Source organism: Penaeus vannamei, chromosome 25 (genome assembly GCF_042767895.1).
Source record: "Penaeus vannamei isolate JL-2024 chromosome 25, ASM4276789v1, whole genome shotgun sequence".
NCBI classification, from domain to species: domain Eukaryota; kingdom Metazoa; phylum Arthropoda; class Malacostraca; order Decapoda; family Penaeidae; genus Penaeus; species Penaeus vannamei.
The window spans coordinates 16,618,516-16,631,015 of NC_091573.1; the positions used below are offsets into that span (position 1 = coordinate 16,618,516).

At 40.3% G+C, this 12,500-nt stretch overlaps 1 protein-coding gene across 6 annotated transcripts in view; it reads right to left on the reverse strand.

Moving 5' to 3' along the window:
- Positions 1-6,007: 6,007 nt before the first annotated feature.
- LOC113827611 (apurinic-apyrimidinic endonuclease) overlaps positions 6,008-12,500 on the reverse strand; it is an 82,712-nt gene continuing 76,219 nt past the window's right edge. For all 6 annotated transcript variants that reach the window (XM_070139231.1, XM_070139233.1, XM_070139232.1 and 3 more), the window contains exons 3-6: positions 12,346-12,460; positions 11,897-12,033; positions 11,323-11,476; positions 6,008-6,186 (exon numbers count right to left, since the gene is read on the reverse strand). In XM_070139231.1, the coding sequence (XP_069995332.1) occupies positions 6,023-6,186; positions 11,323-11,476; positions 11,897-12,033; positions 12,346-12,460 (570 nt within the window). In that variant the 3' untranslated portion in view covers positions 6,008-6,022. The remainder of the gene's footprint in view (positions 6,187-11,322; positions 11,477-11,896; positions 12,034-12,345; positions 12,461-12,500) is intronic.

The window sequence follows — 12,500 nt, forward strand, 5'->3', positions numbered from 1 at the left end:
TAGTTTGCCTCTCACTCCACCTAGGTGCTCTAATTTCCATAACAGTCTTCTATGAGACACCTTATCAAAAACCTTTTAAAAGTCTGAGTACATACAATCCACCCAACCGTCTCTTTCTTGTAATATTTCAGATACTCTATTATAAAAACAGAGATTTGTTACACATGACCTCCGTTCTCTAAAACCAAATTGTTTATTTGATATTATTTCGTGTTTTTCAAGCATTTCAACCCATTGTTTCCTAATTATTCTTTCGAGCAGCTTGCATACTACACTAGTTGACGAAAATGGTCTATAGTGGGTTTTTTTGTTTATCGCCTCTCTTTTATAAGGGTGTAACATTTGCGAGTTTCCAACTTTTGGGTAGTTTACCTTGTCTTGGTGAATTTTGGAATATTAACAATAAAGGAGTACATACTTCATCAGCACATTCCCTGTGAACCCAGTTAGAAATCTCATCTGGTCCCTCTGCTTCGGTCTTGTCTAATCCTTTTAGTAGATCTTTTATTTCATTCTTTTTGAGGGTGATATTTTCGATGTTACGTTTATACGGGAATTTGCCATATCAAAGTATGGATCCTGAACAAACACTGACTGAAATTTCTCATTTAGGATTTCACACATTTCTTCCTCCTTAGAATAAATAATGTTATTGTCTTTGATGGCGTTAATTTGATCTCTACTCTTAGTTTTACTATTTATGTAGTTAAAGTTTAATTTTTAAAGTTTAATTTCACCTCTTTCATGGTTTGGGTATACTCATTTCTTCCTGCTTTATATCTTTCATACGCTGTCTGAGATCTATGTCTTCTGAATCTTTTCCAAAGGAGATACTTGTTTTCTCTCGTTTTCTTGCATTTGTCAAATATTTTTGGCCATTTCTTGCTTCAATTTTGATTTTTTTATGAATATTCCACTCCTTTCATTATTGATCTAACAAAATTTTCAATACTGAACATCAAGATTCTCATCGTTCAGAAGTGTTTCCAAGTTTATGCTATCAAAAAATTCTAAGGCTTCTATAATCACCTATTTTATAATTGTATTTTCCCTTTCTTTCCTTGCTTACGATGAGTTTTTCTTGTAAGACAGTATTTTAGTTTAATCACTACATGGTCGCTTTTTCCTAAAGGAGGACAGTAATCGATATCCTTAATATCATCGTTATACTTTGTAAATATTAGGTCAAGCATAGATGACCTATCTTATCCTGTTATGATCTGTTACATTCTGGAAAAGGCAATGCTCATTTATGACTTCTAGTAGTTTAGCATTCCACGAATCTGGTTGCGCTCTGGGATCGAAACTTTCCTAGTCTATTTTGCTATAAAAATCCCCTGTGATAAGAATTTATTTTGCATTGGTTTCCAAAACTTGTAGCACTTCTTCCAAGTTCTTTAATGTATCTTGAATTAGTTTCTGTTAATTTTCTTGTTTACCCCGTTTGTTTCTACCTCAATTACCTTCAGTTCCACTATGGGGTCCTGATTAATTTCTAATTCCTTTGTAATAATTCCTTTCCTTGTTAATATTGCTAACCCCCCCCCCCCCTCCATTTTCATCTGTCCTATCTTTTCCCCAAATATTATAGTCTTTAAGCCCTAATGTTACAACTATGGAGGATCCAGTTTGGTTTCAGTGATGCACATTAGATTTGGTTTATTCATATCAATTACTGTCTCCAGTTCAAGAAACTTCGAAGATAAACCATATTTGTATAAACTATTTCTATATAATCTTTCGGTATTAATTTTGGTTGCAGGGTTAATGTTTGTTTCTCTACATTTTGGTTCCGATAGTATATTTGCTTTGCTTGGAGGCTTCTCACCCTCCAAATAAACGCTTTTTCCTTCAGTCCAATGTTCATTTTTGTTTTTTACTTCTTCCAATTTCTTTTGTAGTGTTACTCTGTCATCTTTGGTCATATTTTCTTATGCAGATTTTCTTATATTCCTCATGGGTAGCAGGAACTTTGGCTTTCTTTATTATATCAGTTACCATTTGCTTATTCAAGAATGTTACTTTTAGAGGCCGTTTCTTTCCCTTTTCGAATAATCCCAGCCTCCTGTGAGCTATGATATTCTGTAGGGATTTATGACCCTGAGAATGTATACAATTAATTTATTGACTTCGTTGTATCGTTCAATTCCATCTTCAACAACTTTTTCATGTCCCAATACGACTATGTCCTTGTTTACGTCATCCAAATTAGCAATATTTCTTGCATGTTCCCCAAGGTGGGATCTGAATTCGTTCTTCTTTACCGTCTCTGCAAGCTGTCTTTATGTCTTCCTTTGTGGTCTTCATGTCTTTTTCTAACTTATTTTTTTCCATTTCATGTACGGCTTCCTTTACCCTTAAAACATCGGCATATGTAGCTGTCATCTTTTTAGCTTCTTCCATTATCTGAGCTTGGCTGCTTGACAAATTACTTTCAATCTGTCTGACAGTTTCTTGTACTTTGATAACCTCCAACTTTTTCCTGTAGATTTTTTTGCTTTGGTTTCTCTACCATTGCCAGTTTTGGTTTCAACTTCTAACTTTTCCTTTACTTCTTTGATTTTCATGTCAGAATTTTCCATATTTTCTCTCTGAATAGTTGTGTTCATGCGCGTTTTCTATCAGTTCCTTCAGATTCACATTCACATTTTGAGGCATTCTGCCACCAGGTTGTCAACCTTGACTTCAAGAGCCTCAATTCTGACTGCTGCTTCCGCTAACTTCATTTTCTCGTCTAATCTCAGTTCTTCCTTATTATTATATTCTTGGGTTCAAGATCAAGAAGTCATCTTTATCTGTCTCCACTCTTCCAGTAATATAGTTGAACAGCATAATCATGTCCCCCCTTTTCCTTCATTCTTCCAATATAGTAAGTCCTAGTTTCTGTAGTCTATCTTCGTAACTCAGATCTCTTAGAGTAGGTGCCCATCTTGTGGCCGCTCTTTGAACTCTTTCCAGTTTGTCAATATCTTTTTAAGTGTGGACTCCATACCACTACACCGTACTCAAGCCATGGTCTTGATTGCTATAATGATCTGCTATAATGATCTTCTTTACCATATCTTCGTCGACATACGTGTGTGTGTGTGTGTGTGTGTGTGTGTGTGTGTGTGTGTGTGTGTGTGTGTGTGTGTGTGTGTGTGTGTGTGTGTGTGTGTGTGTGTGTGTGTGTGTGTGTGTGTGTGTGTGCGTGTGCGTGCGCTTGCGTGTGCGTGCGCTTGCGTGTGTGTGTGTGTGTGTGTGTGTGTGTGTGTGTGTGTGTGTGTGTGTGTGTGTGTGTGTGTGTGTGTGTGTGTGTGTGTGTGTGTGTGTGTGTGTGTGTGTGTATGGCACATGATCATATATAGCATGTAGTTCTCATACTAAATTGATGATAATGGTGCTTACTTCTCGGGTGAATCGTCTTGATTGATGAAAAAACTGGTCCGAACCAATCACTGATTCTGAATCACCTTGAATTGGCATGATTTGAATTAACTGGATTCACCTGGTGTAAACGGTTACCTTTAAATTAGTGAAGCGAAACAATACGATTCATGGATCGTGTTGATTCTTCATGAATTGAATAGATTCAATTCGCTTGGTGTACACGTAGCCTGAGTGAGTGTGGTGTGTATGTGAGTGTGTGAGTGAGTGTAGTGTGTATGTGTGAGTGAGTGAGTGAGTGAGTGAGTGAGTGAGTGAGTGAGTGAGTGAGTGAGTGAGTGAGTGTGTGTGTGTGCGTGTGTGTGTGTGTGTGCGTGTGTGTGTGTGTGTGTGTGTGTGTGTGTGTGTGTGTGTGTGTGTGTGTGTGTGTGTGTGTGTGTGTGTGTGTGTGTGTGTGTGTGTGTGTGTGTGTGTGTGTGTGTGTGTGTGTGTGTGTGTGTGTGTGTGTGTGTGCGTGCGTGCGTGCGTGCGTGCGTGCGTGCGTGCGTGTGTGTGCGCGCGTGTGCGTGCGTGTGCGCGTGTGTGTGCGTGTGTGTGCATGTGCGTGCGTGCGTGCGCTCGCGCATGTGTGTGTGTGTGTGTGTGTGTGTGTGTGTGTGTGTGTGTGTGTGTGTGCGCATGTGTGTTTGTGTGCGTGTTTGTGTGTGCACGTGTGAGTCAGTGCATGTGTGAGTCAGTACATGTGTGAGTGACTGCATGTGGGACCGAGTGACTGCATGTGTGAGTTAATGTGAGTGAGAGAGTGCATGTGTGAGTCAGTGCATATATGAGTGAGTTCATATGTGATTGTGTTTGTTCATATGTGTGTGAGCGCATATATAAGTCTGTGAGTGCATGTGTGAGTCAGTGCATGTGTGAGTCAGTACATGTGTGAGTGACTGCATGTGGGACAGAGTGACTGCATGTGGGACCGAGTGACTGCATGTGGGAACGAGTGACTGCATGTGGGACCGAGTGACTGCATGTGGGACCGAGTGACTGCATGTGGGACCGAGTGACTGCATGTGGGACCGAGTGACTGCATGTGTGAGTTAATGTGAGTGAGAGAGTGCATGTGTGAGTCAGTGCATATATGAGTGAGTTCATATGTGATTGTGTTTGTTCATATGTGTGTGAGCGCATATATAAGTCTGTGAGTGCATGTGTGAGTCAGTACATGTGTGAGTGACTGCATGTGGGACTGAGTGACTGCATGTGGGACCGAGTGACTGCATGTGGGACCGAGTGACTGCATGTGGGACCGAGTGACTGCATGTGGGACCGAGTGACTGCATGTGGGACCGAGTGACTGCATGTGGGACTGAGTGACTGCATGTGGGACCGAGTGACTGCATGTGTGAGTTAATGTGAGTGAGAGAGTGCATGTGTGAGTTAGTGCATATATGAGTGAGTTCATATGTGATTGTGTTTGTTCATATGTGTGTGAGCGCATATATAAGTCTGTGAGTGCATGTGTGAGTCAGTCCATGTGTGAGTGACTGCATGTGGGACCGAGTGACTGCATGTGGGACCGAGTGACTGCATGTGGGACCGAGTGACTGCATGTGGGACCGAGTGACTGCATGTGTGAGTTAATGTGAGTGAGAGAGTGCATGTGTGAGTTAGTGCATATATGAGTGAGTTCATATGTGATTGTGTTTGTTCATATGTGTGTGAGCGCATATATAAGTCTGTGAGTGCATGTGTGAGTCAGTGCATGTGTGAGTGACTGCATGTGGGACCGAGTGACTGCATGTGGGACTTAGTGACTGCATGTGGGACCGAGTGACTGCATGTGTGAGTTAATGTGAGTGAGAGAGTGCATGTGTGAGTCAGTGCATATATGAGTGAGTTCATATGTGATTGTGTTTGTTCATATGTGTGTGAGCGCATATATAAGTCTGTGAGTGCATGTGTGAGTCAGTGCATGTGTGAGTCAGTCCATGTGTGAGTGACTGCATGTGGGACCGAGTGACTGCATGTGGGAGCGAGTGACTGCATGTGTGAGTTAATGTGAGTGAGAGAGTGCATGTGTGAGTCAGTGCATATATGAGTGAGTTCATATGTGATTGTGTTTGTTCATATGTATGTGAGCGCATATACAAGTCTGTGAGTGCATATGAGTGAATTAGCAAGAGAGAGAGAGACAGAGAGTGAGTGAGTGAGTGAGTGAGTGAGTGAGTGAGTGAGTGAGTGTGCATGTGTGCACACATTTGTGCATGTGCATGAGTGAGTGAGTGCATATGCATGAGTGAGTGAGTGTGCATATGTGTGATTGAGTAAATATGAGTGAATGAGTGCATATATGAGTGAGTGAGTGTGAATGGGCTTTGTACTAGTTATCTATCTAAAAGTAATCAAGATACTCTAAATCAAAGATATGAAAGTAAGGGGTTCCTATTTTAAAATCCCTACCACTTTAAACATCTTCACTTTTCCAGCCAACAGCTCCTACCTACCACCCTCATGCCCTCACATGCCATGCCCTCCTGTCCCTACACTCCTGCTCCATGAAATCTGCAGTATATAAGTGGGCACCAAGGAAAAACATACTGAAGAAGTGAAACGTCTTATTTTTTCTCTGCAAGAAGTTAATTAATCTGCTCCTTAAGAATATTCACACACTAAATTTTCTATTAATATCTGTCTTTTGAAAAATTACCTGACAGCTCATATTTTCCAAAACACATATCACTCCCTTAGTTTGTTCATGTGCTTTGTTGATACTTTCAGCAATGAGCTTGCAACATTCTTCACGACTGATTTGACCTGTGGTGGATCCTGGAAAAAAAAATTACATTCATCTGGATGTTATGAAAAACATTGTGCATTGATTCAGACTTAACCCAAGAAATTCAAATGACATTCAATAATGTGCAAATTATTTAATTGGTGACAATCACGATAAATTTATATGTTCCTAACACAGTGATCTAGTAAACTTTAATGTCTTCTTCCACTGACTGGTAAAATATCAATCATCACTCATCATTGGGGAGCTAAGGCCAACTGGTGCACATAGCCATATCCACCCTTTGTTTCCACCTACAAGGGTTCCCCATGGTAAGCTGCCAGGCAGGAATTTGGCTCTTCCCAAGCTCTTCACAACTGGTTTGATCAATCTGTCTAAGCCACGACTTCCTAAATTGTCCCACAGGCCTCCTCCACCCAGGGTTGTCTCCAACAGAGGCCTGGATCTCCCCCTGATTCTTGATGCACCAGTGATTCTTGTGGTACGGATCATAGATAATGAACGCTTTCTTGAGGTCGATGTAAGCTGCAAGCAGCCCAATGCCAAATTCACAATCGTGTTCTACAATGCTTTGGACAGCATTCTATTGTGGACTCATCAGGAGTGAATCTAAATTTCTCCAGCCTCTAGTACCTCAGTAGGTAGTCTCTGATGCATCTCAGAAGGATGTTTGTGAGAACCTTGCACTACCAGCGTAGTGCCTTGGTGATTGCTGTAATTCCATTGATCCCCTTTCCACCTCCAGAAAGGGATGACCACACCCCTCAACAAGTCAGAGAGACTGCCACATGGCAGCTGGAACAGCTTAGAAACCCTTTTCAATAGGTTCACCACCAGCCTTTAACAGTTCAGCTGGGATGCCACAGACACCCACTGCTTTACCACTCTTCAGCTTAGAAATGGCCCCCTTAACTTCTGTTAGGGAGGGTATATCCTCCTGATGAGTGAGTCCAGCTAAGGAATCTCAACACTACTGACATCCAAGTTACTATTGGTGGATCAACCTGGTACAAATGCTCAAAATACTCAGCCCAAAACTCCTACACCCCAACAGGATCTGAGATGATTTGGCCATTTACCAAGTGGACTGCAATCACCTGTGAGGAGGTCTTGTTTAACTTTCTCCAGGTGAAGATCATTTACTAAGAAATGGCCTTCAACCTCCTCTGCAAGACTCCTAATAAACTGTTCCTTATCCTTTTTCAACAGTGACTGGGTCCTGCGCACAAGGGAACAATGTAAACCGTGATCCCCTGTCAAACAATCTGTACAAGTTTCTGTGGCTTCCAGTGTCTCCTGCCATGCTCTTGGGCATTCACCAATTGATTCTTGAGTTGCATCAAGCATTTTACACTTGAAGGTGTCCAATAGAATTACAGGGTCCATCAGGTTGTCCAGGAGAAACTAAGGATTTCTGGCTCTTGGTACCAGCACACTGACCTGCATTGTTGGACATAGTATGTAGATGCAGCCAAGGAGATCGACCACATTCTTGTTAGCACTCATTGGAGGATCCTCAAGAACTGCAGTGTATTGGATTGCTGAGTTTTGTGGTACGGATCATAGATTAGTTGTGGCTACCTGCCAAGTTACTTAGAACAATACAAATGTCAAATGACAAATGTCTGTTACAGAAGCAAGTCTGGCATAAAACATTTTTTTCACGTCAAGTTTACATCAGTAGGAGCATATACTGCAATACGAGACATGAAGCCAAATGCAAGCTTCAGTCACAATACTCTTCTACCGGAGTACCCTCAACTACTAAGGGTTGAAATCTGCTGGAGATGGCTATGGCTACCCCCTGAAGATGGTGACCATCGCTGCAGCCCGACCAGTAAAAGATGTAGTCGCCCACAATGATCATACCATTGTCAGGTCTTCTCACCTCCAAGAGAGCAGCCACCTCAACTCTCAGCCGCTTCAGTTCACTCAACAGTAGTGGTTACCAATTCCTCTCCTGTAGGTGAACGCCACCTCTGCCACCATTTAGTGAGAGGGGGGCAGGCTGCAGGTCCCATAATCCATCTGTGGGGGTCCCAGCACAATCCCACAACCTGTAGCTTAACATACTTGTTAGGCTGGGTCATACCAAGTCCAAAGCCTTGTCCCTGCTCACTCACCAACAGGCTCCCCTCATTCCCAGTTTGCTGGCAAAGCTTCAAGGTACTCAAGTTCCAGAATCTGGGCCGTGATCAGCATCTCTTGATCCTCAAAGTACAATAAATAGAAGCAAGTCAAGGACTGCCCAGTCCTTCACCAACAGGGAGGCTCTCCAACTCCATCTCCAACACCCAGCCATACCTGTGGGAACTCAGACCCACTTCAACACCTCTAGAAAGAGATACTGACTAGTTCAAGTAGTAGATGCAACATCATCTACTACAGGGTAACCCCAGCTTCCAGTCCAAGTCCCAGTGGTCATCAACCTAGAGGGACCCACAACCTGCCTTACTTACTGGGTGGGAGGGACGTTTATCCTCCCCTCAGCACCAACATCTATACGTTTCACTGTTGGTTGAGTTCTCTTGGGGAGGCAGACTGGCAAGGCCTGCCTCCCCACAGTTATACATAAACCCCAGGGAGTAATGTGGCAGGAGTTAGTACAAAGCCAGGGCATGACAGTGGGCCATGACTCCATACCAATAGGACCTCCTGCTGCTCTAAGAACCTCCATAGTTCAGCCTAGGACCACAAGGTACCTAGTTTCCATGGGTGACCATGAGGTGGCACAGCAGAAGTCTTGATGGAGAGGCTATAAGCTGGCAGGGGAGACCTAGGCACAGCTGGTCCCTTTTCACACCAGGTAAGCCAACGGTGGCAGCTGCAAGCAAAAAGGCATGCAAGGCACTTACCACTATCTAAGCTACTACCACACCATCACATCACCCTATGCATGAAGCACCCACCCATCATATCAAAATCATTTTAGATTTAACTGGCAGTTGTATATATTAGACATACTTCAACAATATAATCCATAACAAAAGAAAAACTCCCAAACTAGTATTTGTTTATTAGAGGAAGTACAAGAAACTACATTATCTGAGAGAATAAAGCAGGACTACTGAGTGCTTCTTGGGAAGGAGAGTACTTGTGGTGGATGATAGGTGAGGTTCTAAGAGCTTTCAAAGAGAGAGAGTATAACATTTCCCCAGTGCTTCACAGAATTTCAATTTTTACCCTCCTATTTTACAATAGATTTCTATAAGTAACTGGTGAACTGTCTGACAGTAACTCAATGACAATATATTTTTTCCACGCTATATCATGCTACACACCAAGCATGAGATACAGTCGCCCAACAGAGTGAAAAATTAGAAACTGGAAATATATACTTTCCCCACTCTCTATCATTTTGACTGCAGCACATATGATATTCTTGGGGGACTGTAACTGTTTAGAGCACATAACTTAGAATTGACTTATCCATGCTTTACAGATACTTGCCATTTGGCATTCCAATTCAATTTTCATGATATGAATTGAAGTCATTCTACTGTTACCTACTCAGTACAGTTGATGTTGTATCAGATCATGGTTAGACAGTCCCTTACAAGTGTGCAAAGCTCTTGGTGGGTGGTTAGACTCATTTGGTATTTAGGATGCAATTTTGCATATTCCCACTGACAATCAAGTGTGGAATGTGCTGTCCATAAGCCATGACTGGAAGAGTGCTAGCTCCAGGAAGGAAACTATTTCCAAAGGTGTATTTTAACCTAACTTAGACGTTTATTGCACTTTGGTGGTGATGCGGACCATGGTTTGGATCCAGGATTTTTTTTTCTAACTCGAAAAGTTATGAACAGATTTTAATAATTTTTTTACCTGAGGTTTGTCTTCACCTAATTATTATTCCATAAAATTTTAGTGATGATCTGGATCATTTGGCAATCCTACCCCTGATTTGGGGGGAGGAGGTTTGCATTTTCAAAATGCTTTGCTCATAGATCAAACTAATTATGATAAAATCATAAAGAAAATAAAATACTCCATACGAACGGCATATCATGTTTATTCATTTGTATGTTAAATTTCTTCATTATCGTTTTTTGGATGCTTGCCAGATTTTAAAAATAATTCCGAAAAAATAAAGATTGGCCTCACCTTATGTGAAATTTAATAAGCATTCAGAAAATAATCTCATATCTTTATTATCTTTAATTATTGCGTCACAATTGCCAATTTTCCAAGGTAACATGAAAAAAATAATATTTCAATCAACATCGAAAACAGCTACTACCACCTAAAAAATAACAGTCGGGCCTTGAAATTTTCAGGGGAGAACCGGGGGCTTAGGAACTCGTAGAAAATGCATATAACTCAATTTCGGCAAGATGGGCAAAAAAATCCGGAAAAAAAGGAGACGATCTCCTTAAGGATCCTATGTCCTGGTTGCTGTTAATGGTGGCACAGTTTTATTATAGAAAATTGAATACTACCAAAAAAATCATGGCACAAATAACAAAATGTTACTTGGTGTTATTATTATTGCACTGAGTTATGGACTACCTAGAGAGATGATATGGAGTCAAATGCACATAAAAAATTTTTTTTTACCATCTGGATAAGGCAAATCAAATGACAAATATAGACAGTGGAAACTAGCAAAGAAGTTTAAAATAATCATACAGAAAAAGAGAGTAACATTAGAAAGGGGAGGCATCTTTCTGTCAGTCACTCTCACTCTTTCTATCACTCTCCATCACTATCAATCTATCTACCACTGTCTCAAGGAAAACTTGATCAGAAAAGTTAAAATGCTGGTTACAGTTTTCAAAGGAAATATTGTTCTGAAAATTGAGTAGCTGTCTAATACCCACCATCTCCTAATACCTCATAAATAAACTTTCAAGTTCTTTAAATTACATATATAAATGATCCCAAATAAATATATAATATACTGAAGGAGAGTTTCCTGGATGCAAACCTGTTCATATCACAAACAGTTACAATCTATGCTTAGAAAGGATAATCCTAAGATCAACAATAAGATTGAGTTTATATTTTCAATCTAATTCATCTAAAGATATTGATCAACTAAATGGGGGAGGGGGGAATCTCAGAATGAACAGTTTATTAAGGCAAACTTGAAGAAAGAAAAGAAAAAAAAAAAACAGGAAATTCCCTCTCTGGTGAAAGTAAAATCACCTTCCTTTACAAACCTGGATGGAAATTGTAGTGTGGTATCCCAAGTCTCTCACATCTCTGCAATTCTTCAAGGAGCATGTTGCGACTTTTATCTAATGTCTCAGGGTTGGGAGAGCCCAAGTTCATAAGGTACGACCCATGAGGTAAAATGAGATGTGGTGGTGTATCCTGTAACAGCTTCCTTTTATCAGTACTTACAACAATTACTGTCATAATCATAATCATTAGTATACTCACATTAAAGTCATAATCAACAATAACGATCACGAAAAATATTATAGGCAAAGATGATGATGATGATGCTGTAAGAAGCTAAATTTCTGTATTCCTTTCATTCCTTTCATTATTATCTAGCAAAAACAAGCAAATGGTTTTGATTCTACATCAATCTTTAGTATTCCTAAAGAAAGAGAAAATCAAAGTAGCAGAATAAAATTAGCCAAAGATTTTAATTTCAATGTATGCAATTTTTTGAACCTGGCAATCTATTATTCTCAGTCATTAATATTCCATAAGTTATAATGATTAAAAACATGCTTTCAGTATTGTCTTGTGATACCAGAAGACCCGCCAAAGAAAACTTTGTACCTTGGCAGCCTCTTTCCACTTTTTCACTGTCAATTCATCTAATGGTTTGGCAACCCATTGGCGCTGATTACGCAGGAAGAGAGCAAAAGACTTGGCATTGCACTCATTTGCATTCTCAAAGGCTAGCCATACTCCACCTGTAATTAATTTTGTTTACTCACTTATTTGCTTTATCATTTTATGAAGAAAATATGTTTTATCTAGTGAACATTCTGCTAAATCTCATTCACATATCAACAGCAATATCCTACTAGATTTATAGAACAAAAATTAAAAGGACCAATGAATACTATTGGAATAGCATATTTCATTCCAGGTTTATTAACTGATTAATCAAATCTATTTTACTTATGGGCCATTAACTAGAAAAAATTCTCAATAGTATTTTTAAAAATCAATCTTCAGTATTTAGAAAAAGGTTAAAAAAAAACAAAGTAAAATTTTCTTACCTGCTCCAGAGACATGGCATCCCATATATTTTAGTCCAGTTGAAGGCACAGGGGCTGGGCCCTCACCTAAAGACTCATACTTGACTGGACGGGGCAATGCTTCATCTTTTATGGCCTGCAAAGAAATACTCATGTATTTCTCACATCTCTTTTAC